At 50.9% G+C, this 25,653-nt stretch overlaps 1 protein-coding gene across 2 annotated transcripts in view; it reads left to right on the top strand.

Moving 5' to 3' along the window:
* EYA2 (EYA transcriptional coactivator and phosphatase 2) overlaps positions 1–25,653 on the top strand; it is a 253,768-nt gene that overhangs the window by 127,777 nt on the left and 100,338 nt on the right. For both annotated transcript variants that reach the window (XM_023626655.2, XM_070247876.1), the window contains exon 6: positions 25,244–25,311. In XM_023626655.2, coding sequence (XP_023482423.2) covers positions 25,244–25,311 — 68 coding nt within the window. The remainder of the gene's footprint in view (positions 1–25,243; positions 25,312–25,653) is intronic.

Raw genomic sequence — 25,653 nt, forward strand, 5'->3', positions numbered from 1 at the left:
GGTCACATTCTGAGGTTCTGGGTGGACATGAATTTGGGGGGAGACACAATTCAACCCACTAGAGGTTCTAGCAGGATCTGCCGTGTGGAGCGTGCTCTGTGGGCAGACAGACAAGGGCTGGGTGCTGGGAGCCCGGGGACCAGGCCACTGCAGTGGTCCGGGAGAGGCGGGGCGTGGGCCGGGGAAGCGGGGAGGCGGTGACAGCCCTCAGCGACCCTGTCCTGACCCAGCCCCAGAGATCGTGGCTCCTGTGGCCCTGGGCAGGAGGGTCAAAGGTCAGGGGAGGGCGTCCTCTGTACCCTGCCCTCAGGGACACAGATCACTGCTGCTCTGTCCACACGGATGCCCCCAGGACAAACCTACAGAGGCCAGAAGAAACCCTGTGCAGCCTCTGTGTGTGTGTGTGTGTGTGTGTGTGTGTCTATTTATTGTAGCAAAAACACCTAACGTAAAATTTACCGCCTTGACCATTTCAAGTGTACAGTATAGTAGTGTTAACCATGTGCACATTTTTGTGCAGTCGATCTCCAGGGCCTTTTCCTCTTGCAAAACTGAAACTAAAGCCATTGAGCATCTCCCCATTTCCCCTCCCCCCACCCTGGCCACCACCCGTCCGCGCTCGCTCTGAGAGTTTGGCTGCTTCCGATGCCTCCTAGAAGCAGGATCCTGAGTATTTGTCTCCTGAGAGGGCTTTTTAGAGAAGAGAGAGACTTCTAGAAACAGGAGGGCGGGTGTGGACAAAGCCCTGTAGCCATGAGTGTCAGACGGTTTTGACCTAGACCAGGTGGGCCAACCACGCCGCCTGGGCTATCTGTTTTTGTCCAACCCGGGAGCTTAAAATGGTTGTTACACATTCAGACAGTTGGGGAAAAAATCAAAATAAGAAGAATATTTCAGGACACATAAAATGACATGAAATTCAAATTTCAGTGTCCCCCAGTAAAGCGTGGTTGGCACACAGCCCCTTCCAGTCACTGACATCTCGCCTGTGGCTGCTTTTGCACTGGTTGAGTGGCTGCCACAGAGACCATGTGGCCAAAGCAGAAAATATTTCCTGTCTGGCCCTTCACAAAAGATGTTAGCCTGTCCCCTGACCTAGACCCACAGACAGAAATACAGTTTATGTTTTAACTCTATACAGGCACTCGGGTAATTGAAAGAAAGTCCCGACACACTACCACTTACCCCGACCTGAGATAGATCCGTGTTTTCAGTTCTCTTCTCTTCTGTTGTAACGGGATCTTGGAGTGATAAGAACACAGACTGAGGAGCCAGGCTGCTTGGGTCCAGATCTTTGTTTTGCTGTTGGCTGTGTGACCATGGGAAATTGATTAACTTCTCTGTGCTTCAGCTTCTTCACTCCTGGGGTGGTTGTGAAGATTAAATTACTTCATAGACGAGCAGCATTTAGCCATGCTTGGTGCACACGGGGCCCCAGACAAATGTCAGCTACTTCAAGCACTGAAATTCATCTTTTCTACGGTGATGGTTCCACCTGCTAGATTCATTTCATGGCCCACTCGGGGTCCCCAGTTTGCCGATACTGTTCCAGACAGGAGTGGAACAGTGAGGTTTTTGAAGAATAATGTGCTGGGGCTAGACCCCGTCTCCAGGACCTCAGGAAAGCTTCTCCCGTGCCCTGAGCCTCACTTTTCTGCTCAAGTACACAACGCTGTTAACAGCAACAGTATCAACAGGAAGGTGGTGAAATTAGCCTCATATGACCGAGGAGGAGACTAAGGCACAGAGACGTTAAGCAACTTGCTTGAGGTCACACAGCTAGGAAGTAACGGAGCTTGAGTCTGAGGTCAGGCTTTCAGGTCAAGATTCAGTGCTGTTACCAGAAATGGGAGTGTCTGGGGGATCCAGGGGCTTATCACTGAACGGCGCTGTCCGGCTCAGCCCTTGGTATGCCCCCCGCTGTGGCCTCCGAGCTCCAGGGGGCCAGAAGCACCCGATGGGGCTCCTGCAGGTAAGCGGCCTGGCTGGATGCATTAGCCACCCCCGCTGCTGGAGCAGGACAAGGGGCTCAGCTGCCACCTCCTCCCCTGGGAGTTGGAATTCTGTGCACAAACCCGCTTTCCGTTCTCCGGTGTTTAAAGGACCCTCCGATTCTCAGGAAATCCAGAAACTTTGGCAACTCCAACTTACCAGAAAACCCCCTCCCCAAGCCCTGTCCTTCCGTGATAAACTAAGCTTTCTGGGTGGTTAACTCATGCACGTGGTACAGAGCAGCAGTTACGTCCTCCTCACGTGTCCTGCAGCCTCCACGACTCTCCCCGGAAGCAGCCCTGTCCCCAGTTGCTGGTGTCCTTCCCGAGAGTCTGTGCTTGTCTGAGCGTATGTGTACACTCGACACTGTTTACTTAAATGGTAAAAACCCGACCCCCAAACTACCAGGACTCCTAGCCTTCAGCTGCTGCCGGCAGCCGCTCCGCTCCACTCTTCCCATCACAGGTGCAGCGTCAGGTTCTGGATTCTGTCAGAGACCCGGGCCCATCGGGGACGCCATCAGTGAATTTCCTTCAGCAACCAGCTGTGGCCTCGTCAGCCTCACTGGGAAGGCGTGCAGGAATCAATTAGTGATGTCTGCCGTGGCCGAGGGAGCGGACGGGCGGGGTGGGTGCTGCAGACTTTCCTCCCTGGGTTTAGAAGGTGTCTCCCGAACTCCGGGCCCTCAACTATCTTATTCACAATTTTGTCACATCTAAGTACCACCTGTACTATTATTTGATTTCTTTTTTTAAATCTCCAGGCTTCTTTTGGCTTAAAATAAATCCGTTTTTAAAAAGGCAAATTTATAGCGCTGCCTTTAGTGGAAAGCCGGCATTGTTTGCCATAAATGGAAAGAATTGGTAAAAATAAACTCGTTGGAAATAAAACAGTATTATTAAACTCTTCCCAAGGCTGCAAACCTGAAGCCAGGGCTCTCTCAGCTAAAAAGAGAGACGAGCGAGTGTTAGAGATTTTCTCCCCAGCCCAGGAATAATCAATACACACTGAATATTCACTGTGTCCAGGGGCTGCCTCATTAGATGCTCGCAGCTGCCGTATAGTACAGAAATTATTATCACGTCCATTTTATAGAGCAGGAAACTGAGGCACAGAGAGGGCGGATCCTGTGTTCAAGGTCGCTCAGGTAATGTGCAGGGAAGCCAGGATTTGGACGCAAGCTGTCTAGCTCCAGAGTCCAGGCTTTTAACCTCTGAGCGAGGCTGCCTATGAGATAGGTTGAAAGAGTCATTTAAAATCGTCCTTTGAACCACCACTGGGAATTTCTGTCCCACTCTGGGACCCCTGGACTAGTAGAAAAAGCAAAACTAGATTAGGATATAAGTCTGGATTCTAATCTTGTCTCTGTTACAAGATCATCTGTGGCTGTGGTCATTCAGTCTCTGATCCTCGGTTTCCCCATCTGTAAGGTACAGGAGTTGGGCTGTATTTGAGTTTCTAGATGGCAGGAACCATCCCTTATCTCGCAGGACCTATGACATCTGGGACACATTATCTGTTAGAGTTCATCCAGTCCCAGGCAACAGAAAACCCGGTGTCCTGGCTTCCCTCTAGCTTTCATCCTAATATTCACAAGATGGCTGCTTCACCTCCAGCCCTTACCTCCATATTCCAGGCAGAAAGAAGAATCAGGAAGGAGCAATGCCGTGATCAGGAAAGCTAAAGTTTTCAGGTTTTGTTTGATTGAGTGGATTTGTGTCCTGTGGCCACCCTTGGCTTGAGAGGAGACTAGAGAAGTGATTCTTTTTAGTGGTTGCTTTGCTGTGGATTCTCTTAAGAATGGGGAGGAAATGGATATTGGGTGGGCAGCCATCAGACAACTCTAAATACTTGAAGAAGGAAAGGGGAGCAGGCTCATCGCTCAGGCCCCTTGCAGCTGTGCAGAGCTGGGATGAAAGAACGTTCGTCCTCGCCTCCCGTGCAGAGCTCAGTGCCCAAAAGCTCGAATGTTCTGTTTTTCCATAAAAGGGCTTCTCTGTGAACCTCTACATGACGGGGCCACTTTTGTTTTTACTGGCAGACTGGCTCCAGGGGAATGAGAGTTCACCGCGGGGCAGATGGAGATTTGAAATCTGCAGGAGGCGCAGGCAGGGAGCCCTCGCGAAGGGAAGGTTTGAAGAGGGGAAGGCAAACCTTCAGCCTGGAAGGTCACGTAGAAGTCGTTATGTGTCAGGTGCCTGCCAGCTGCAGCCGAGGGCAGGATGTGGCCTTGGGGCCCGGTTGCCTCTCCCTGGTTCCCCGGTCCTGAGCGTGGACCCCATTTCTCACCACAGTGGCCCACCGGCACCCTTCCGATGCTGTGTTCGTAAGGCGGTGTTTCTCCTTTCCTTTATGACCTGGCCTGACTTAGCATTTTTCCCATCACTTTCTAGCTGGGCGGCCTTGGACAAGTTTCTTAACCTCTCTGTTCCACAGCCTCCTCATCTGCATCGTGGGCTGAGAATAATTCCCACTCCGTAGCATTGTTATCAGGTTAAATGAGTTAAACATATGAAGCTCACAGGCTTTCCTGGTGCATGATGAGCTCTCCCTTCAGGTTCTTGTATCATTGTCATCATTGTCCCACATGAGGGGGTGGACAGAAGTTGACACCTTCCCAAACAATGTTGGGTGGGTTTGGGGTAATTATCTCCTTTTTGCCGTGGTCGGGAGGAAAAGTTCAATGCGATGAGGTTTCTAGATCCCGATGAAGTTATCCCAGAACATCTTTAACCACAGGCCTCAATCCGTGTTTTGGAGGGAGGGCGTGGGGGGTGTCCGTGGCCCCCATTGGCGTGGAGCAGCGCTGGGCACCAGGGATCAGCACAGCCCTTCCCGTCGCCTCTGCTTGTGGTTTTACACGACTCCGGGGCGCCCTTCCCGTCAGAGTCATCATAGACCGGCCTCCTCATCAGGACGGTTTTCAACAGGTGGCGCTCAGGTGTCGAGAAGGCGATGGCTTCTTCCAACGGGGCTGCTTTCCGTCCGCTCGCGCCCACGCGTCCAGGAGCCGCGGGGCCCACCAACACTCCCTGCGTTTATTCGTTCATTCAGTGAGCGTTTGTTGACACCTGTGGGGTGCTGGGCATTGTTCCAGGTGCTTGAGATGCATCAGGGAAGAAAATAGACAAGACTCCACTTTTGTGGTGGGAGAGACAGACAGCCAGCAACAGAGGTGATGGAATGAATAAGCACGTCGTGCTGTGGGGTGGTAAACGCGATGCACGAAGAACAAACCAGCGTCGTCAGGAGGCCTGGGGCGAGGCGGTGGGACGGCAGGCTGCACCTTTGGTGGGCGGTCAGGCGAGGTCTTTGCTGAGAAGGAGGCACTGAGCCACTGGTCCCTTCACCACCGAGTATCTGCAGAACTCGGTTATGCCAGTTCTTTCAATCGCTCACTCAGCGAGCGTTTATGGAGGGCGCGCTGTGCCCCAGACACCATGCTGGGTGCTCGACTAACAGTCGCTCATTTGCTCCCACGGAAACCCCGTGAGATAAGTACTCATATTTCTCCCATTTTGTAAATGAGCAAATGCAGTCCCAGAGAGGTCAAGTGACCTGCCCAAGGCCACACAGCCAGGAGTGGCAGAAGCTGCTTCTGAAACCAGGTCTGAGAAGCTGTGTGTACACGTCCGACCACTTCAGTGTACTCGGCAGACACTCCCGCTAAGCACATCCCTGCCATTGGGATCGTTGCTGTGAAGGACGAGCACAGGGCCCTTTGAGGAGCAGTGACTGGGCCTGGGGAAATGCAAAGAAAAATGGAACAGTTCCTGCATATGGATTGGCTGTTGCTGTGTAACAAACAGCCCCAAACTTAGTGGCTTAAGACAGCAACAGTGTATGACTTCTCAGGGTTTCTTGGGCTGGCTGGGCTCAGCTGGGTGGCTTTTCTGCTCTTCCTGGTGATCCCTGGGGTCCCTCCCGAACCACATTCAGCCTAGATGTCTGGGAGGGCCATGCTCGCTCGTCTGGCGGTTGGCGCTGCCGTAGGCTGAGCGCCTTGATCCTCCTCCACGTGGCCGCCCCTCCGCCAGGTGTCCAGCCGGCTTCCTTACATCGGGGCGGCTGGGCGCCAAGAAGAAGGCGGCGGGAACTGCCAGCTCTGTCAAGGCCTGAGCTTGGAAGTTCCAGAACATCACTTCTGCCACGTGTCGTTATTGGTCGGAGCGAGTCACGAGGCCAGCCCAGATTCAGGGAGAAGGGGAAGAGGCCCCTCCCCCAGGTGGGGGAGCATCCACGTGCAGGGGTTGGGGGAACTCCTGGCAGCTGTGTCTGAGGGCAGCCTACCACATTCTGCCTTAAAAACTGCTCGCAGGTTTCCAGAGTGGCTGCAGGGCAGTGTTCCCGTCAATTTGTCGCTGGAAGGAACTTTCGTCTGGGGCTGCCCCGTCCTTTTCCTCAACATCTTTTCCCGGACAGCCACATAAGCAATGGAATTGCCATAGAACCAGGAGCCCTTTTCTCAGGAATTGGCAGGGCCCGGCCTTTGAGCACGTTGTTTGGCATCTCTGGTGTGTGAGGATTTGCGAATTTAAGGGGTGTGCTCAGCTGCTGGAACAGAGACCACAATTGACATAGGTTCAAAGGGACAGCGGTTCGTTTCCCTCTTACGTGACAGTCTGGGTGCGAGCAGCTCTGCACAGTGAGGGACCCAGGCCCCTTCCATCTTGTTCTTCCACGATCCCTCGTTGCTGCCCTCATCCCCAGCCCCCGGGACGGCTGAGGCCAGGCGGAGGGAAGGGGGAGGAGGGGGTCACACCTTCCTCTTAAGGACACATCCCTGACGTTGCAAACCACCCATCATCTCAGGTGACGTTGGCCGGATCTAAGACGCTCGGCCACACTTAGCTGCAGGCCAAGCTGGGAGATGGAGTGTTTGAGACCACGGCCCAGCTCAGACCTGCGAGCTTTGTTACTATGAGCGAGAAGGAAAGAACAGACGCTGGGGGCAGCTGTCCGGCTCTGCCCCGCATGGTGATGAGGGGAACCAGCAGATGGACATGCCCGAGGATGACAGTGACCGAGTCTGCCGTGATCTCTGCACAGAGCACTTGGCCGCAGGCCACCCTCTGGAGCTCCCAGCCCTCTCTGGGTGTAAGCATCCAGTGTGCGGGGAGCCTCGTGGTGGGGGTGGACTGGCTCCACGTCCTCCCAGCTAAGCGTGAAGTTAGTGCAGATCTGCTTTTTCTGGACCAGTCCTTTCATCTGCTCACAGCGTGTCGCCAAGTGGCTGCAACCACAAACCGGCCAGCCCACGGCCAGCTCTGGGCCAGGTTTGTCACTGTAAAATGTGCCGCTGCTTAAGTGCAGGCTGTTCAAGTGAGTTCAAGAGTTCAGCAGCTTGGTGTGTTCCTGGGGGAGGTTCCGACAGATTGAAGCTGCTTCGTGGAGAAACGGACCAAGCACAGGCTCTTCCTGGAGCTAGCTTGCTGCTTACCAGCTGTGCAACCTTACACATGTTCCTTAACTTCTCTGAGCTTCAGTTTCCTTATTTTTAAGATGGTCAGGGTGGGGTATGATATCTGTTCCCTGACCCCAGGCTATTGTGAAGGCAAAACTGAAATAATATCAGGGCAGCTTGTCCATTTTCTAAAATTTATTTTGTATACTTCTCAAAAAGTGCAATTTGTCTCTTTTTGAAGCTTAGATGTTCTATTTAATCCCCTTGAATATCCACTTAGACTGTAAGACCCTTAAGGGCAGGGACTGTCTTATTCTCCATGGTATCCTCAGTGAGGGAGTAATTAGAAGCATGCACGTGTGAATGAGTGAATAGATGAATTAGTGATACGAGGCTCCTGTGGGATGGGGTGGGTTGGGGCACAGCAAATGCAGATGCCCACGGGAGCAGGCAGGCTACCCAAGTGCATAAAGTGGGCTGAGCCTGAGAAGAATTGGCTGGCCCCTGCTGTATTTTTCTCTTTCTTATTTTTGGTAGAAACATAGTGCTGTGTTAGCATCCTCTGGTGCTGTAACAAAGTACCACAAACTTAGTGCTTAAAGCAACACAGATTCCTTATTTTGTAGTTCTGGAGGTCAGAATTCTAAAATCAGGGTGTTGGCAGGGCCGCATTCCTTCTGGAGGCTCCAGGCCAGCATCCCTCTGTTGCCTTTTCCAGCTTCTAGAGGCTGCCCGCATTCCTTGGCTTGCGGCCTGTTCCTCCACCTTCAGAGCACATCGCTCCAGCCTCTGCTTCCAGGTCTCATCGCCTCTCTCACGCTGACCCTCCTGCCTCCCTCCTGTTAAGACCCCATGATCACATTGAGCTCATTTGAATATCCGAGATAATCTCCCCTTCTCAAGATCTTTACCCTAATCACGTCTGAAAAGTCCCTTTTGCCATGTAGAGTAACATAGTCACAAGCTCTGGGGAGGAGGACATAGACATCTTTAGGGGCCATAATTCAGCCAACCAGATACACAGAGACATTTTTTAACTGTAAGAAAGATATCAGGCCTACGATGATAGGATTAATCCTTAGCGTTGGGGAGACAATAAGGAGGGGTGGGGAGTGTGGTCACATGGAGAGCACGTGCTCCATGCAAAAGGGGCAGCCGCTACTCATTTCTAGTGTATGACTGCATGTGAGAAAGTGGGTCCAGTTTTCCAGAGCTTCCCCTCACTTCTTTGTTCAAATAGAAGCCCCCAATCTGGATTTTTGTGTGAAATTATTAAATTTTGTTAGTTTTAAAAATGCTATGCAGCAGTTCCCTGGCAGATGTATGAAATGTACCAGGTTGAGATGCTGTAAGAGGAGACCGAATTACTGTACACGTTTCACCTCATTCTCTTCATCAAAAGAGAAATAAATAGCAGAAGTGAGAGCAATGAGAATCATGATATTAACAGTGGTTGACACGAGTTCCGGCATTTCTGAGGACCTGATACGGTTCTCAGCACATTCCGTGTATTTATTCATCCGATTCTCACAATGCCCCTGTAAGGTGGGTGCTATTTTTAATGCCCATTTTACAGACGGAGAGATTGAGGCACGGAGAGTTAAGTAACTTGCACGGGGTCGTGTAGCCAGTAAGTAGCAGATTCGAACTCCATCAGTCAGAATCTATGTTCTTTTTCTTTTTTCAACTTTTTAAAGTAAGTTTAGAGTTAGAGAAAAGTTCCAAAGACAGGGAGTTCCCATGCACCCTTCACCCACCTTCCCCTAATGTGACATCTTACCGAACCGCCGTGCAGAGACCAAAACCAGGAGATGACCCGTGCGCCATGCTGGTAACTGAACCACAGATCTTATCCGAAATTCGCCACTTTTTCTACAAATGTCCATTTTCTGTTCGTCATCCCACATTGCATTTAGTTGTTGTCCCTCTTCTGGTTTTGGGTCTGTGACAGACCCCAAGTCTTTCATGACCTTGACACTGGTCAGGCATTTGGTCAAACGTCCCTCAATTTGGGTTTGTCTGATGTTTGCTCGTGATTAGATTGAGGTTGTGCGTTTGGGGCAAGGAGACCACACAAGTGATGTCGTGTCCTCAGTGCCTCTGATCAGGGGCTGCATGGCCTCGGTGTGTCTTATTACCGTGCCATTAACCTTGATCAGCAGAGTCCACGCCCTATAACCCCTGCGTTTAAATGCATTCCTTGTGCAGAGAGAGGAGAAAATGAAAACACAGAATATTCAGGATGCGTCGGCCGGCTTCACCTGTCCCTTGGGCTGAGCTGATACATAGGATGTGCTTTGCAAATGTGGATGGCCCTCCGAGTTTTAAGACAGGCTTAAAAACACCCGCTAGTGCCAGTGGGAGCAGGGACGAACAACACCCGAGTTCTGGGACTTTGGGATCATTTGAGCTGCAGAGATTGGAAGAGCGGGCCGGAGAAGGGCAAATAAATCCAGCCGAGATGAAAGGCGAGGGGCGCAGCTGCTCAGACCATCAAATCTTTAAAAGCAACGTGAGGTTTCAGGGCGAGGGGTGAGTTATGGCTCTTAGGACCCAGGACAAGACGGCTTTGATCTAAACGTGGGAGACATCTTAAGGGAAGCTGTGGCCTTTGCCTAAGTTATTCCAGGGGTGCATTAGGGGGACCCGGTTGGAATTTACAGGTCTGCACAAGGAACCTTACTGCTAATGGCAAACACTTGAACCAGGCAGCTTTGTAAGCAGAGGAGCGGAGTTGACGTTGGAGGGAACCGGCCGGCGCTCCTGCGAGGACCTGAGGGGGAGGCACGTTTTATGAGGCTCTTTGCCCGTCATGCCAGACAGATGAGGATTTGCGATCTTAGGAGGCGGTCAGGGATTGCCGTGGGAGGTCATTTCGGTGCGCACTTGACCTCTCTATTTGAAAAAGTATCAATTTGGAGAAGGCTGTCTTTACTGGCAGGAAACTTTAGACCAGAGGCCTTCCCGTGGCTTTTTGGACGGCCACCCTGTCGCAAACCAGATGTTGGCCTCTGTTTGCCCCAGGGCGAGCCCCTGGCCTCCAGCGGGCTTTCTCCTCCGTGCCGAGCCGGCTGCCAGGGAGTTGTACGAGTGCCTTCTGCAGGGCCTCGCCGTTGCCACACAGCCTCGGTGCCTGCGGCTGGCGTCACAAACCTGGTCCAGTCAGCCCAGCCGCAGGGACAACACGCAGGGGTCACGGCGAGGAGGAGGCGGACAAGGGTTTTCAGCCGGGGTAAATCCAAACCCCGCTGAAGCTATTAATGACCCTTCCAATGGGAGGGAAACTCCAGCAGGTGGGAGCTGGAAGAGCACTGAGATGAACAACCACAGGCCCTGCAGTCAGACAGTCCTGGGTTCAGATCCCGGCTCTGCCACGTAGGACTCTGAGTTGCAGGTTGCAAGTTTCTTAACCTCTGTAGCTTCGATCTCTCACCTCCCACAAGTGTTACTGAAATGTGGAGCTTTCCCTGGCCACCCGCCTGCACCCCGCCTTCCCTCGCCCCCGCTCTCACCGTCTGACACGTTATCTTACACACTTACTCACTTTTAGCCCTCCCCGCTACGATGCCGGCTCCACCGAGGCAGTGGTTTCCGTCGTCTTGTCCATTGCTGTGTCCTCAGTGCTCAGGACAGACTGGCACATCCTAGGTGCCCAGACAACGTTGGTGAGATGATTGAAAAGGGGTCACCCTAGGGCTGCTCTGTTCTTGTTCCCCCTTGTCGGACGGAAGGTAAACCGGAAAACCAAGGAAAAGGGCTTCGCGGAGCTCCCGGCGCGTGGTACGTGCTCAACGGTCAGAAACTGTCATCAAGGTCAGTTCACTCCCTTTTTAATTTATTCACTCAGTGAATAGCTATCGAATGTTTGCTACTGCCAGGTACCGTACTGGAAGCTGGAGATAGTGCCAAGAACGAGACAGACATTCTTTTTTGTTTCCAAAAATTATTTCCAGAGAGCCATGTGCTGCCTACTCTTCTAGAAACTGAGCAGAAACTGAAGAAAAGACAAAGTCCCCGCTCTCAAGGAGCCACATCCTATTGGGAATGAGAAACAATAATGTGTACCTCACACATAAGATGATTTCCGGGGGTGGACGTGCTACCAGCAGAAAAAAGTCAAAACCCGGGTAGAGTATAAGGTGGGGCTAGAGGGGGCTGGGGGCCACTTTAGCTGGACTGGTCGGGGGCGTTCCCTCTGAGCTGAGACCGACTGAGGAGCAGCCAGCTGGGGGAGGGGTCAGGGCCTCCCGCTGTGGTCCCCAGTCTCGCAGCATCAGCACCACCTGGGAGAATGAGAGAAATCTCAGGCCTCGCCCGGAACCTGCGTAATGTGCTTTTTAACAGGATTTCCAGATGATTCCTGTGCCCACTAATGTTTGACAAATGCCGGGCTACCAGAGGGTATTCCAGCCAGAGGGAGGAGCAAACGCAGAGGTCCTAAAAGGATGCTCTCGACGGCCAGGTGGCTGGAGGGAGGGGAGAGGGGTATCTTGGTTTGCTTGAATTCGCTGTAACAGGTACCACAAGCTGGGTGGTTTGGAACAGCAGAAATTTACTCCCTCACAGTTCTGAGGGCCAGAAGTCCAAAGGCAAGGTGTCTGCAGGGCTGGCTCCTTCTGGAGGCTCCAAGGGAACATCTGGTCCTGGCCTCTCTCCCAGCTGCTGGTGGCGGCCAGCAATCCTGGGCGTTCCTTGGTTGTAGACTCGTCACTCCGGTCTCTGCCTCCATCTTCACGCGGCCCTCTTCCCTCTGTGCCCCGATTTCTCTCCTCTTAGGAGGGCCACAGGCGTGGATCCGGGCCCACCCTAACCCAGTATGACCCATTTTTAACTTGATTACATCTGCAAAGACCCTGCTTCCAAGTAAGGTCACGTTCATAGAATATATCCTTTTGGGGGACACAGTTCAACCCACACCAAGGCGGAAAGGTGGGGCTCAGTGAAGCCAGAGCAGAGACGGGCCAGCCGGGCCTGTGGACGCAGTGAAGGGTTATAAGTGAGAAGCCAGGGAGGCTGTGACCGACCTGGAAAGGAGCTCTGGGCGGCTGTGAGGACAATGGACTGAACCCGAGGCAGGGTGGCTGCAGGAAAATCAATGAGGAAACCGTGCAGCCCCCGGGCAGGGAGATCCTCGGCAGTAAGAATACAGCCTTTGGTCTTGGGATCCACTGTGACCCCGATCTGTTTCCAGCGCCCTGAGTGAAGAAGTCGCACAGTCAAGCCTTCCCTGTGTTGTATCAGATCACGTCACTCCCCTGCGTAAAAGCCTCTGTCTAGGGCTTCCCATGCAATGAGAGATAAACGCCAGCGCCTTCCTGTGACTCCCTGCCGCCAGGCCCTGCGTGACAGCCCTGAAGCCCTCTCTGATCACATCATAACTTCTGCTACCCCCACCCCATCCTCTCCATTTCACTCCCACTGGCTTTCTTTCCATTCTTCCCACCTTAGGGCGTTTGCACTTTGCTGTTCCCCAACCTGAAATGCCCTTTCCCCAGATCTCCATGTGGCTGGCTCCTCCCCATCCTTCTGCTCAACTGCCACCTCCTCCAAGAGGCCCTCCAACTTCATCAGTGCTCTGCATAACTGAAATTAACCAATACCCATGTCTGATCTCGTGTGATCTCACAGTGGCCTCGCGACCCTGCGCCGTGCCTGTCATCACCTGGCGCCGCGGCCTGGACATCTTTTCATGCCGCACGTGTGGATCCGCGTGGGGTCGCTCTCTCCCCGGCAGCATTTGTGCCCTCTTTGGCCCCTTCTCCCCCATCTCTGCCCCGGCAGTATTCCGACTCGTGTGGCAGAGACGCAGTGACAGGGCAGCCTGTCTGAAATGGCATTCTCAGGAATGCGGATTGCTTTATTGCCAGTTAAATGTGCTCTATGCTACCTGTGAATGAGGCCATTGTGACATTTAGCAACTGATTTGATCAAACCCAGATGTGGACTGGACTCCACGTGGAGCAAAGATGCAGGGGGACAGGCTCGGGGTGCGTGTTTGGGTTTTTTAAGTCAGCAAAATGGGGAGACTACTCAGCATCAGCAAGACAGACATGGGCGCCGCCCTTGCTGGCCTGTGGACCAGGCGTCCTTGTTGGTCTCAGAGCGAGAGCTCAGTCTGGGTCCCCCAGTCCTTTGTTTTCATTTGGGGTCGGCTGTTTGGCCCTATCCAAGTTGTTTTGGTTTTTTTTTTTTTTAATCTTCCCCGGATATTTTTGTTCCCGTTAATATTTTTTTAAATGGCGGGTCAATGAAACACAAGCATTGTTGACACCTCCGATGGTAATTATTAGCACACAAAGAATAATAACCCCAGCTACCATTTATTCACCGCTCACTCTGTGCTCGGCTCTGCCCTTTACCTGCCTCATCTTGCAGAATCCTTGTAATAAACCAGATCAACTAGGCTTAGTTCCATCTTACAGAGGGGGAAACTCAGGCTCGGAAAGGTCAACCACTTGCCCATAGTCACCAGGCCACATCCTGTGTGGATTCTCTGTTGTCTTCCACTTCTTCCAAGCTCTTAGATCCAACAAGACAGGACCCACCTCTTTCTCAAGGTAGAAACCTTGGCACCTACTGGGCACTCAGCAAAAGTTCATGGAATCGATGAGTGAATGTCTGAATGGAGGAATGCAGGTCGAGGGCGGGGCCAGCCTTGGCCTTCACCTCCTTGTATTCTGGGTGAAGAAAGGAAGCAAAGGCATCAGCCTATGAAGATCTGTGGGCTGTGCGTCTCTGGAACCTGGGCCGTGGTTGGGACCTGAGGGGTGGGGTCTCATTCAGGCTCACCTCTCTCTGCCCACCGGTGGCCTCTCCATCTTCTGCATTGTCTGCGGGCAACTTTTTGTATCAGCCACCAATTACATAGCCAGCCCTTTGGACTTACAGGCCTGGTATGTTTTCAGCACTTTTATTTTAACATTGACATCATTAGGACTTAATTAAGATGAATGAATATGTGCTTTTGAGTGTCGCTGTGGACCCAGAAGAGCAGGTCCCCCTGCTGTGGGGAAAGAAGTTGTAAGATGGATTCCAAAGTGGGTGACATGATGAGGGGCAGCTTGTCCGCTGGGCTCATCCGTGAGGCCTTCTTTGCACTGCCTGGGGTGGCCTGTCAGATCCGTGGGGGACAGTGAAGTCGAGTTGGCGGAAAAGAACTGAGGTGGGCGGTGACTTGTGCCATTTGCCACGGCTGCTGGTGGGCGGGCTGCACAGTCGCCGGCAGGGAGCCTGGCCTTGCCCTCTGCTCTGCCACCTCCTAACAGGACCCACTTCCTAGGTTGTGCTGGAGATTAAACAAGATAATGCGTGTAAAATGACGAACCCTCGGGCAGATAATAAGGGCTCCATAAATGGAGCTATTACTGTTACTTTATTATTTGTCCAACTGCTGATGCCAGGAACTGAGAGGCTTCCAAGGGCCTGGATTAAGTTAAAGCTGAGCTTGGCCCAGGAAAGGGAGGAGAGGTTTTCCGTAGTGACTGTCACCATCTCCTTAAGAGAGGAGGAAATGCCGAGGCCAACGAGCCCCAGAAGGGATGTGCAGAGTCCCCAGGAATCAGAGAAACGTGAATTTAAGACAACAAATGGCTACCACGTTAGTCCTACTAGGAAAGCCAAAATTCGCAAGTGCAATTATGCCAACTGCTGGTGCGGCCGCAGGGCTGTGGGAACTGTCAGCACGCCGGTGGGACCGTGCACCTGGCAGCCCTGCCGGGAGCTGTCACCCAGCCCTTAGGGAAGTTAGGTCTGGATGGCCTCAGCAGCCAGCTGTGCCTCTCCCGGTGAAACATCCTGAGGAAGCTCCACACAGGCCCACAAAGGCACAAGTCCGAGGATGCTCACGGCAGTCTTGTTGTGCATGGAGATGGAGGTATCCCAGGTGGTCTCCTGGAGGAGGGAGCAGGAGAGACATGGAGAACGGCCATGAGGGAGGGCCGGGCCGCTGCCAGGACGACTGGCGAGACGCACCCACAGCAATGTGGATGGAGCCCGAGCACTTAATGCTGGGCGAAAAAACTGAGAAACCACATGAGATATAAAGTAATGAAATGTAACAGACAGACACACCCACAGCAACACAGATGGGTCTTAAGAACTTGACACCGGGTGAAAAAAATGAGAAACCTAAGAAACATGACACATCGAATTTACAGAAATTATATACCTGCCCACAAAACACTAGTGCACTTTTTGCAAGAACACATACCAATGAAAGGATGCACGCCAGACACACTAGTTATTGCCTGTGGCTTGATGGGGAGTGAGAGGAAACAAATTTTTAAACCAAGAGAGGTCCGGATGCACTACTGAGAAAATGTGCCATGAACTGAATTAATTCAACATTAGCCCCTGATGTTTTGCAGGATGAGAAAAAGGGATGCTTTCCATACGAGTTCCCTGACGTTGGTGGAGGCACAGTTCCAGGGACATAAAGAATTCCTCTGTCCTCTGTATAGTAGGCACATATGTCAGTCTGTGAGCTCAGGCAGGTGCAAAAATAGAACGCACTTTATTCTTGGTATTTCAACAAAATTTCTATTCTGAGCCGCCGTTCCCCTGGGCTGGTGGGAAAGTTGCATCTTAGACTTTTAGGGCTTCCCCTACACTCTCCAGAATTTAGGCCGTGCTTCTGGAATCTTACCCAGTGCCAGTGTGTTGTGGTGTCGGGGGCTCATCCGGTCCTCCAGCACTGTGACCCAGGCTGCCCCCGAGTCGCCCACTCTCTCGGTCCGTGAGGCCCCTTCTCATCTGCAGCTCTTCACTGCTGTGTCTGCCACAGCAGAGGCACAGGAATCTTCCACTGTTTTGCCTGCCTAGACGAGAGGTCACAAACTGGAAACCCACAGGCTACATACACCCTGCACGTGTGTTTTTGTTTTGTCCGACTAATCTGTATTTGTTGCCTACATTTGAAAATCAGGAAATTTCATGTACAAACTCAGATTTCTGGCTTCTGTTGAAAAATCAGAAGCCCTGGCTACACTAGACTCATGTTTCTAGGTGACAGAGGTTGGCTGGAGCTGAGCAGCACTGTGTCACTTAGCAATGCATTTGGCTGCAAGTAACAAAAAGCCCAACTAACATTGGCTTAAACCATAAGGCATTTATTGTGTGTTTGCAAGAAGTCTAGACCCCAAGGTTGATTTGGCAGCTCACGTCCTGAGGTGGCTGCTGTAACTTTAGGTGTTACATCCTCACATGATCCAGGGGCGGAGCCAGCAGGGGAACAAAAGAAAAGTCTTTCCCAGAAGCCCCTCAGCCAGAACTAGGTTACATGGCCACCTGGAGCTGCTATGAGGGAAACTGGGAAAGCAAGGAGAGAAGCTGACAAGGAGAAAGGAGTTGGGAATGCCTACTGGGAGCCAAATAGTGTCTGCCACAAACTGCCACTGCCTTAATAGAAATTGTGCATTCCAGTTTGCCTCAATCCCCACCACTCCCTATTGTCCCCCAACACTGAAGCTCTGTGTCAGTTGCCATTTATTGTTGTGGCTGCTCTAGCTTCTCCCTCACCTCCCTCACCTGTTGGACCCATAAGGTTTTGAGCTCAGCCTATCTCAGACTGAGCACACCCGGCCACTTCCAATTTGGGGGTCTTCCTGCTTTCTCAGCAGCTGTGTGTGGATACAGAGACCAGAATCTCTGCCCCATGGCTCCCTGTTCATTCTCATTCTCTTTCTCCCCCCGCTCCTTACCCTTCCCTCTTGCCCCACCCCATTTCTCTAGCCAGGAGAATTGCTCCAGCCTTAAGAAAATCCCCCTTCCTTCGTATTTCCTATGAAGCCATTTTAGCTACATCAGTCTAATTCTTAGCCCGCCAACGGGAGTCAGTCCATGAACTGTTACTGGCCTGTGATCACATAAATACAGAACCAAGAGTAACAGTGAGAAACTGCCACAGCAATTAGATGTTGCCCCAACATGCAAGCACATGCTCATAGATTCGGCTCATAGTGCAGAGTGTAGACCCCTTCAGGAGTTCTTGCATCACACAGGGAATTGCTTGTGGCATGGGTCACATGCTAGTCATGCGCAGCAAACCGCGCCTTTGTCCCCAAAGGGTTAAACATTTTATAACTAGTCCTTCACGGAGCGTTCCAGAAGCATTAGCCTGCACCTCAAATCCTCCAGACTTTGGGGCCTGAACTTTGGTCCACGGGAGCCAGGATAACTCATTTCTGCTATTTCTCCTGCCCGCTTGCACATCCCAGCTCAGGGCCCGTGACCTGGCGGTGACTGTCTGGGAGGAGAAATCCCATCGTACATCAAAACGTGGCGGTGACACGCTTGCCTTCCTCGCCTCATCCCGGACGCGCTTTCCTCTTCTCACTGTGATGGCGCATGAGGAGTCTCCGGTGGGGGAAGGGAGAGTGAAATCGAATCGTCCACCGCCGGCCACCATGGTTTCTAATTGTCTGATCCACCGTGTCAGATCTGCCCTGGGATCCAGCAGGCCGCTCCGCACGGCCCTCTGGATTGCACAGCTGGTGCGGGGCGCGCGGGGTTCTGCGGTGTCGCAGGCGGGCCCCGACCCTTTTATACGATCGATCGTCTCTGGTCCTTGGGCAAACAGGAAGGCTCAGGATTGTGTACAAATACCTGCGCAGTAAACACGTGCGCGTGCCGATTTACACGGAGTGTGTCCCCCCGGCAGACCCCGGCCCTCCTCTTGACGGCGTCATAAAGGAGGATGGGTCTCTTCAAACTGACGGCATTTGAAAGATCCCAAATCTTACCATGTTGTAAGCAGGCGGCCCCTGCGTGCAGGCGCTGTTTTGTGATCTGAGCGAGTGGCGCGTGGTGCCTGGGCGGCCGGGTCAGCTCGTCTTCCCTCGTTGGGGAGAGCCTTCTGCAGGGAATCTCTGCAGCCTGCTTAGATGAAGCCACAATATTTGCCAGCAAAGGGAGAGAAAAAGATGGAAAGGGAGCATGAGGTTGGTGCTGAAGGAGTAGGGACAAAAATTGTTCCCTGAACTCGGCGTGGGGTGGGGGGAATCCCAGAGACGCAGATGCCGTCTCTTCTCTCAGGGCTCAAGGTGTGGCGGGTCCAGAGTTGGGGCAGAGGGAGGGATCCTGATCTTTCTGGAGCTCTCGGGACCCTTCCTTTGCTGTTGTCTGAGAGCCAGGCTGTGAGACAGTCCTGGGAGGCAGCGAGAACAGCAATTTTCTTTTCCTTTTAATTGAGGTAAAATTCACGTAACATAAAATTAACCATTAACCAGTTTGAAGCGTTAGAGTTCAGTGGCGTTTAGTGCATTCACAATATCCTGCAACCTCCACTTCTATCTAATTCAAAACATCTTCCTTCCTCAAAGGGAAACCCCATACCCATTAAGCTGTCACTCCCAATTCCTCCCTCCCCCCACCGCCGGCAACCCCTTATCTACTTTCTGTCTCTATGGACTTGCCTATTCTGTATATTTCATATAAACTATGGAAATGATGCAACATGTGGCCTCTGGTATGTAGCTCCTTTCACTCAGCATGTTTTCGAGACTCACCCATGCTGGAGCACGTATCAGTACTCCCTTCCTTTTTACAGCTGAATACTACTCCGTTGGGTGGATGGGCCACATTCTGTTTATCCTTTCATCACTTGATGGACATCTGGGCTGTTCCACCTTTGGCTGTTGTGAATAGTGCTGCCGTGAATGTGAGTGTGCCAGTTTTTGTTTGAACACTTGTTGTCAGTTCCTTTGGGTATCCTCCCAGGAGTGGAATTGCTGGGCCCTATGGTAGTTCTCCTTAACTTTTTGAGACATCATCAAACTGTTTTCCGTGGTGGTTGCACCATTTTGTATTTCCAGCAGCAACGCACAAGGGTTCCAGTTTCTCCACATTGCCAACACTTATTATTTCCCGTTTTGTGTTCTTTGGGGGTTTTTATGGCCAACGTAGGAGATACGAAGGAGCCTCAGATTTCAGCTGAGACGTTGTTGGCGAGTCACGGGGCTGTCCCGACTCGGAGTTTCTGTAGCTGGATGACACTGTCCCCCTTGGAGCATGGACCAGCAGCATCGAACAAGTCACGACACACAACAGCATCCAGTGTAGGGAACGTCTTTCTTGGTACCGACGTCCATCTCCCGGTGCAGTATCACCCACTTCACATGCTCACTGTGGTGAAGGACCAGGAGTTTTCCTCAATTTAGTGTAAAATACAACAAAAATGAATCACTAGAACGTCCTTTCTCAGTGGGGACAATATCACCCAAGGGAGCAAAAACTGGTTTTCAGGAGTGGCGGGGGCAAAAACATCTTACTCTTTCGCTTTTAAGCACAAATATATCTAAGTACCTAGCAGATATACAGTATGTCTGAAATATTAACATTTCCTAGGGGAGTGGCAATTAGGGGGAAAGTGTTCAAAAGGATGGGAGGGGGGAGAAGAATGGAAATAATTAAAAAATTTGAGAAAAAAGGAAAATTTTTGAAAGGCGTACAAATGACAAGCTTGACTTTTTGCTATCAGATTCAGCGGACAATGGATGTCCTACCCCCTGGCTCTGGATTTCTGTGTTTCTCTCGTTGTGGATTGGTAGTAAACAGTTTGCAGGCAGGCTGCAGTCTGCCGCCCACGCTTCGGTAGTGCCACACGAATGCACCACCACCTTTCGATCCGTTGGGAAGTATCTTCCTTCCTGTGTATTCACTTGATTGTGTTCTGTCTCTCCTTTCTGAACATAGGTGTCAGCTCCTTGCTTATGGTAATATCTACAACAGTGCCTGGCGCAGTAATATTTGGTACATCACTAGGAAATGAATTGTTGATGAGTAAATGAATATCCACTTAAAAATTGTTTTATTGAGCCAGGTGTTAAAAGGCTACTTTTACTTAAAACCCAAGAAAACCAAGCAACCAAAAAAAAGATGGCAGTGCTTCGTGAGTCAGGTGACCTGCAGAATAGCGGTATCTTCAATGAGAAAGAAGCATATTTTGTTCTCACCTGGAAGTCCAAACTGATGTGGCGGTTCTGGTCTGCAGACATGACAGGGGCCAGGCTCCTTCTATCTTGTTGCTCAGCCAGGGGATCCAAGACGGCCCCATGCCTCAGGGAAAGGGGACCCAGCCCTGACCTTCAGGGCACAACCAGGAAGTTGCACACTTTAATTTACCCCACGTCCCTTGTCTAGAACTCTTCACACCGCCACACCACCCACAGGGGAAGCTGGGGAATATAGTGCTTATTCTAGTCAGCCATGGGCCCGGCTTGAAAGCGGAGATTCTGTTCATATGAGAGGGAAGAGGTGGATGGATGTTGGGGGCCCCCAGCAGGACCTGCCTCCATCACCTTACGAGAGAATGTCTTCCTCCTCTTGTGCTTGTCTTCCCCAACCTTCAGTGGACATTCCACCAGCCAGACAAGGGCAAGAAGTCAGTGTTTAACATTCCAGCTTGAAGCAGGTCCATTTGCAAAACCCGCCAGAGACCACCTACTGCGGTACAAGATTTCCAGGGCCACGTGCCCCCTTTTGCCCGGGTCCTATCTGGCATGGGACGGGTCTCCCTGCAGGGGCTTGTGACTGCCCTCGGCACACTGCAGTGTGTTCAGCTGTCCATTCTTCAGATGACCCTGGGTCACAAAAAAAAACACACTGGAGGCTGTTTTGGAGAAAGGATACCAAGGGATGAGTCTGTGGCCTGTTTGTTTCCAAACCTGCCCTAAGTCATCACTGAGAAGGTTGACACAAAAGACAAGAGAAATCAGGAGAGAAACACTGCATCCGGGAGTCTTCCTAAGGCAGGCCTGATCCTAAGCTTCACAGGTAGGGTTGCCATGGCAACCAGGACCCAGAAAATGGCCTGGAATGGAATAGGCTGGCCTGGATCTTCTGCTAGATGTGTCTGCACAGGCTCTTGAGGACAGAATGGGATCCCGGCATGCCACAGCAGTGTGGACAAATTCGGTGGTTTCTGGCCCTTAGACAGGCCCCGAGGGAATGGAGATCGGGAGAGAATGCTCAGAGGTGGCCATGTTCCCGGTTCTTGCTTTCTTCACCTGGCTAGCTCCTACTCATCCTTCAGAGATTAGTGTAGATGTCACTTCCTCCAGGAAGCCTTCCCTGGCCCCACCCCCTCCCAGCTATTGTTATAGAACCCCTCGCTGTACCCCTCAAGCTCCTGGGGAAAGCACATCCTGGCAGCTTCCTTCTCCACCACCTTCCCAGTGCCCAGCCCACACCCCGCACCTGGATAGAGAGATCGTTTATTTTGTAGACTCACTTTGGAACCATTTCACTATTTTCTATAATTATAAAACACATTTGAAAAAGTAATTCCTAAAGTTTGATAGCAAACTGTTATGAACATAACTCTATGTTGAGCTGGCGGCATAACCAGGCAGAGAGAAGAATTTATTTACCCATATTTTCACTCTTTTTCTCTCTTCCTTCCTGATATTTCAGGATTTCTTTTTTTTTCTCTCTCTCTGTCTGTCCAAGAACTTCCTGGACCCTTTCTTTCAAGGTGGATCTGTGGTGACAGGTTCTCTTCCTTTTCCTTCATTTGAGACTGTCTTGATTTTCCCTTCATTCCTCAAGGATGTTTGCTCTGGATGTGGAATTCTCGGTTGACACACTTGAAAAATGTTATGCCACATCCTTCTGGCCACTAAAAATTGACAGACTTGTTCTCAGATTGATAGATCAATGCCAAATTTACCCATAGAAGCCAAAACAGTCTTGAAAAAGAGAATTTTTTGGAGAAGTTACACTACGTCATGTCAAAACTCACTGCGAAGCTCCAGTAATCAAGACAGGATGGAATCGGTTTAGGGTCCATACATCAGCGGAACAGACTAGAGAGTCCAGAAATAAACTCTCACATTTATTGTCAGTTAATTTTTGGCAGAGATGCCAAGTAATCCAGTGGAGAGAGGATAAACTTTTTACAGGGGTGCTCGCAGTACTGGATACGAAAAGATTAATTTGGACCTTTACCTCACCCTGTACCCAAAAATTAACTTACAGTAGGTCATAGACCTAAATGCAGCAGTAAAACTATGAAATCTTTAGAAAAAAACATAGGAAAGAATCTCTATGACCTGGGTTAGGCAGCGAAAGTGAGACCCCTGAAAGAAAAAATTGATAACTTAAAAGCTTTTCTGCTTCAAAAGATGCCGTTAAGAAAGTGAAAAGGCAAGCTACAGACTGGGAGGTCGTATTTGCATATCATAATTTGATAAAGAACTTGTGTCCAGAATAACAAAGGAACTCTTACAACTCACTAGTAAGAGGACAAACCTAACTTGTCTTAAAAATGGGCAAAAGATTTGACTAGATCTTCATCAAAGAAGATAAATGGCTGATATGCCCATGAAAAGATGCTCACCATAGTCATTAGGGAAATGCTACTTCGAGTCACCATGAGATGCCACTACATACCTGCTAGTCTGGCTGTAATCAGAAAGACTGGAAATACCACGTGCTGGAGAAACTGGAACCCTCGCGCATCGCTAGTGGGGGTGTAAAATGACACAGCCGCTCTGGGAAAGAGTTTGGCCGTTTCTTAAAAAGCAAGACATGCTCTTACCACATGTTTCCACAATCTTATTTCCAGGGATCAGCCCAAGAGAAACAAAAGCATATAGCCGCGCAAGGACCTGGACACAAGTGTTTACAGCAGCATTATCCATAGTAGCCAAAAATTGGATGTAGTGCATCTGTACCATGGAATACTATTCAGCAGTAAAAAGAAATGAACTATGGATACACATTACAACAGGCATGGGCTTTTTAAGCGTTATGCTGAAGGAAGGAGGCCAGATCATATGAGTACATTTTGTATGACCCCATTTCTAGGAAATTTCTAGAAAAGGCAAAACTCTAGAATCAGCAACAGGTCAGTGGCTGCCTGACGCTATGGGGCAGTGGGAGTTGACTGCAAATGGCCAGGAAGGAACTTTGGGGATGACAAAAATGTTCTAAAACTCCATTGTGGTGACGGTTGCACAGTTATATCAATTTACTTAAAAAATCATCCAACTGACACTTACACTGGAGGAATTTTATAGTATATAAATTATACCCCGAAAAACAGTTTTAAAGAGAAGCAGCAACAGCAGCATAGAGTCGTGTTGAAAACCCAGACGGGAGCCAGACTGCCTGGGTTCCAGCCCCAGCATTGTGGCTCGCTCTCTGTGTCGCCTTGGGTGCATTACTTAACTTTTCTGTGCCTCACTTTCCCCACGAAGAGCTCAGAATGGAACCTGACACACTCGAGCTCGCGGCTGTTGTTGCTGTGGCTCCCGCTTCTCTCTGGGCCCCTTTCCCGTTGGCCCTCCTCCTGTTTCTCTACCTGCCGCGCTAGTTCCTGCCTCAGGGTCTTTGCACCAGTGACTGTGAATACCCCTCCTCTGGATGTTTCCATCACTGGCTGCTTCTTAGCTTTCATGTCTCAGCCCACCGGTCACCTCAGAGGCCTTTCCGGACCAGCCTATCTTCAACGACACCCACCCACTCATTCGTGTCCTCATTCACTCATTAAATAGCGTTTTCTAGTAATGGTAGTGTTTCTATTCCCATCCCATAGATGGGGCAACTGAAGCTCAGAGGGTAAAGTCACTTCATTCATTTATTCAAAACGTAATTATTACCACCTCAAACCCCTTAGGACGGCTACTGTCCAAAAAAAGCAAAAAATACGTGTTGGCGAGACATGAAGAAATTGGAACCCTGGTGCACTCTTGGTGGGAGTGTCAAATGGTGCAGTTGCTGTGGAAAACAGTATGATTGTTCCTCAAAAAATTAAAGACAGAATTACCATATGACCCAGCAATTCTACTTCTGGGTGGATACCCAAAAGAGCTGAAAGCAGGGTCGCAAAGAAACATTTGTACACCCGTGTGTTCACGGCAGCGTTATTTGCAACAGCCAGAAGGTGGGAGCAACTCACGTGTCCATCAGCAGAGGAGTAAATGAACGGGATGTGGTCTACACTTAGAATGGATCACTATTCAGCCTTAAAAGGAAAGGAATTCTGACACAGGCTACAGCGTGGATAAACCTTGAGGACATTGTGCTGAATGAAATAAGCGCGTCTCAAAGGACAACTACTGTATGATTCCACTCATACAAGGCCCCTAGAGCAGCAAAATTCATAGAGACGGAAAGAAGAATGGTGGCTGCCAGGGGCCGGGGGAGGGGGATGGGAGTCAGTGTTTAATGGGTACACAGTTCCGGTTTTGTGAGGTGAAAAAAGTTCTAGAGATGGATGGTGGGGATGATGCACAGCCATGTGAATGTACTTAATGCCCTGAACTGCACACTTAAAAATGATTAAAACGGGGCCGGCCCAGTAGTGTAGCGGTTAAGTTTGTGTGCGCCACTTTGGGGCCTGGGGTTTGCCGGTTCGGATCCTGGGTGTGGACATGGCACCGCTTGGCATGCCGTGCTGTGGCAGGCGTCCCATATATAAAGTAGAGGAGGATGGGCACGGATGTTAGCTCAGGGCCAGTCTTCCTCAGCAAAAAGAGGAGGATTGGCAGCAGATGTTAGCTCAGGGCTAATCTTCCTCACCAAAAAAAAGGTTAAAATGGTAAATTTTATGTTATGTACGTTTACTACAATTTCTTTAAATAAATAATTTTTTTAAAACATGATTATCGAGTACCAGAAAGTGTTGTGTGCTATCTTGTTTATTTCTCACCACAGTCCTTTGATGAAGGTGTCATTTTGTTCATTATGGAGAGCACTGAGGTTCAGAGACATCTGGTAACTTGCTGAGGCCACAGGTCTGTGCCAGCCAGTCAGTCCTCACGACCCCAGCTCTCCACTGCATGCCTGTCCTCCATGCCCCCTCGGACTCTGACACAGCTCACCTGTACCCTGTTCCTCCTTCCGCAGGCACGGCGGGCATCTACCAGGGAGCCAACGGACTGAGCAACGCGGCCGGGTTCGGGAGTGTGCACCAGGTAGGCGTAGCTCCCCGCTGGTTGTTCCCTCCATTCTTTCCTTAAATCAGGGCGCCCAGAGAGCCCACTCGTGCCCACGATCCCCTCCAGAAACCCAGCCTCTTATTCCCTGCATTTGGAGACTACAGGAGCCAGATTGTGCCAAAGGTCATTGGAAAGACAGAGTGTACAGGCAGAGAAATGAGAATTCCTAGAAGATTTCCAGAAAGACACAGACGGTATCACATGCTCCATCTTGACCTGAGCCCAAGACCCCCATTAACTGTTGACTCTAGAATATGCGAATGCAAAGGCCGTGTGCTTTTCGCCAGGCCCTGAGCTGCTCAAGGGTGCAGATGCATC

Source organism: Equus caballus, chromosome 22 (genome assembly GCF_041296265.1).
Source record: "Equus caballus isolate H_3958 breed thoroughbred chromosome 22, TB-T2T, whole genome shotgun sequence".
NCBI classification, from domain to species: domain Eukaryota; kingdom Metazoa; phylum Chordata; class Mammalia; order Perissodactyla; family Equidae; genus Equus; species Equus caballus.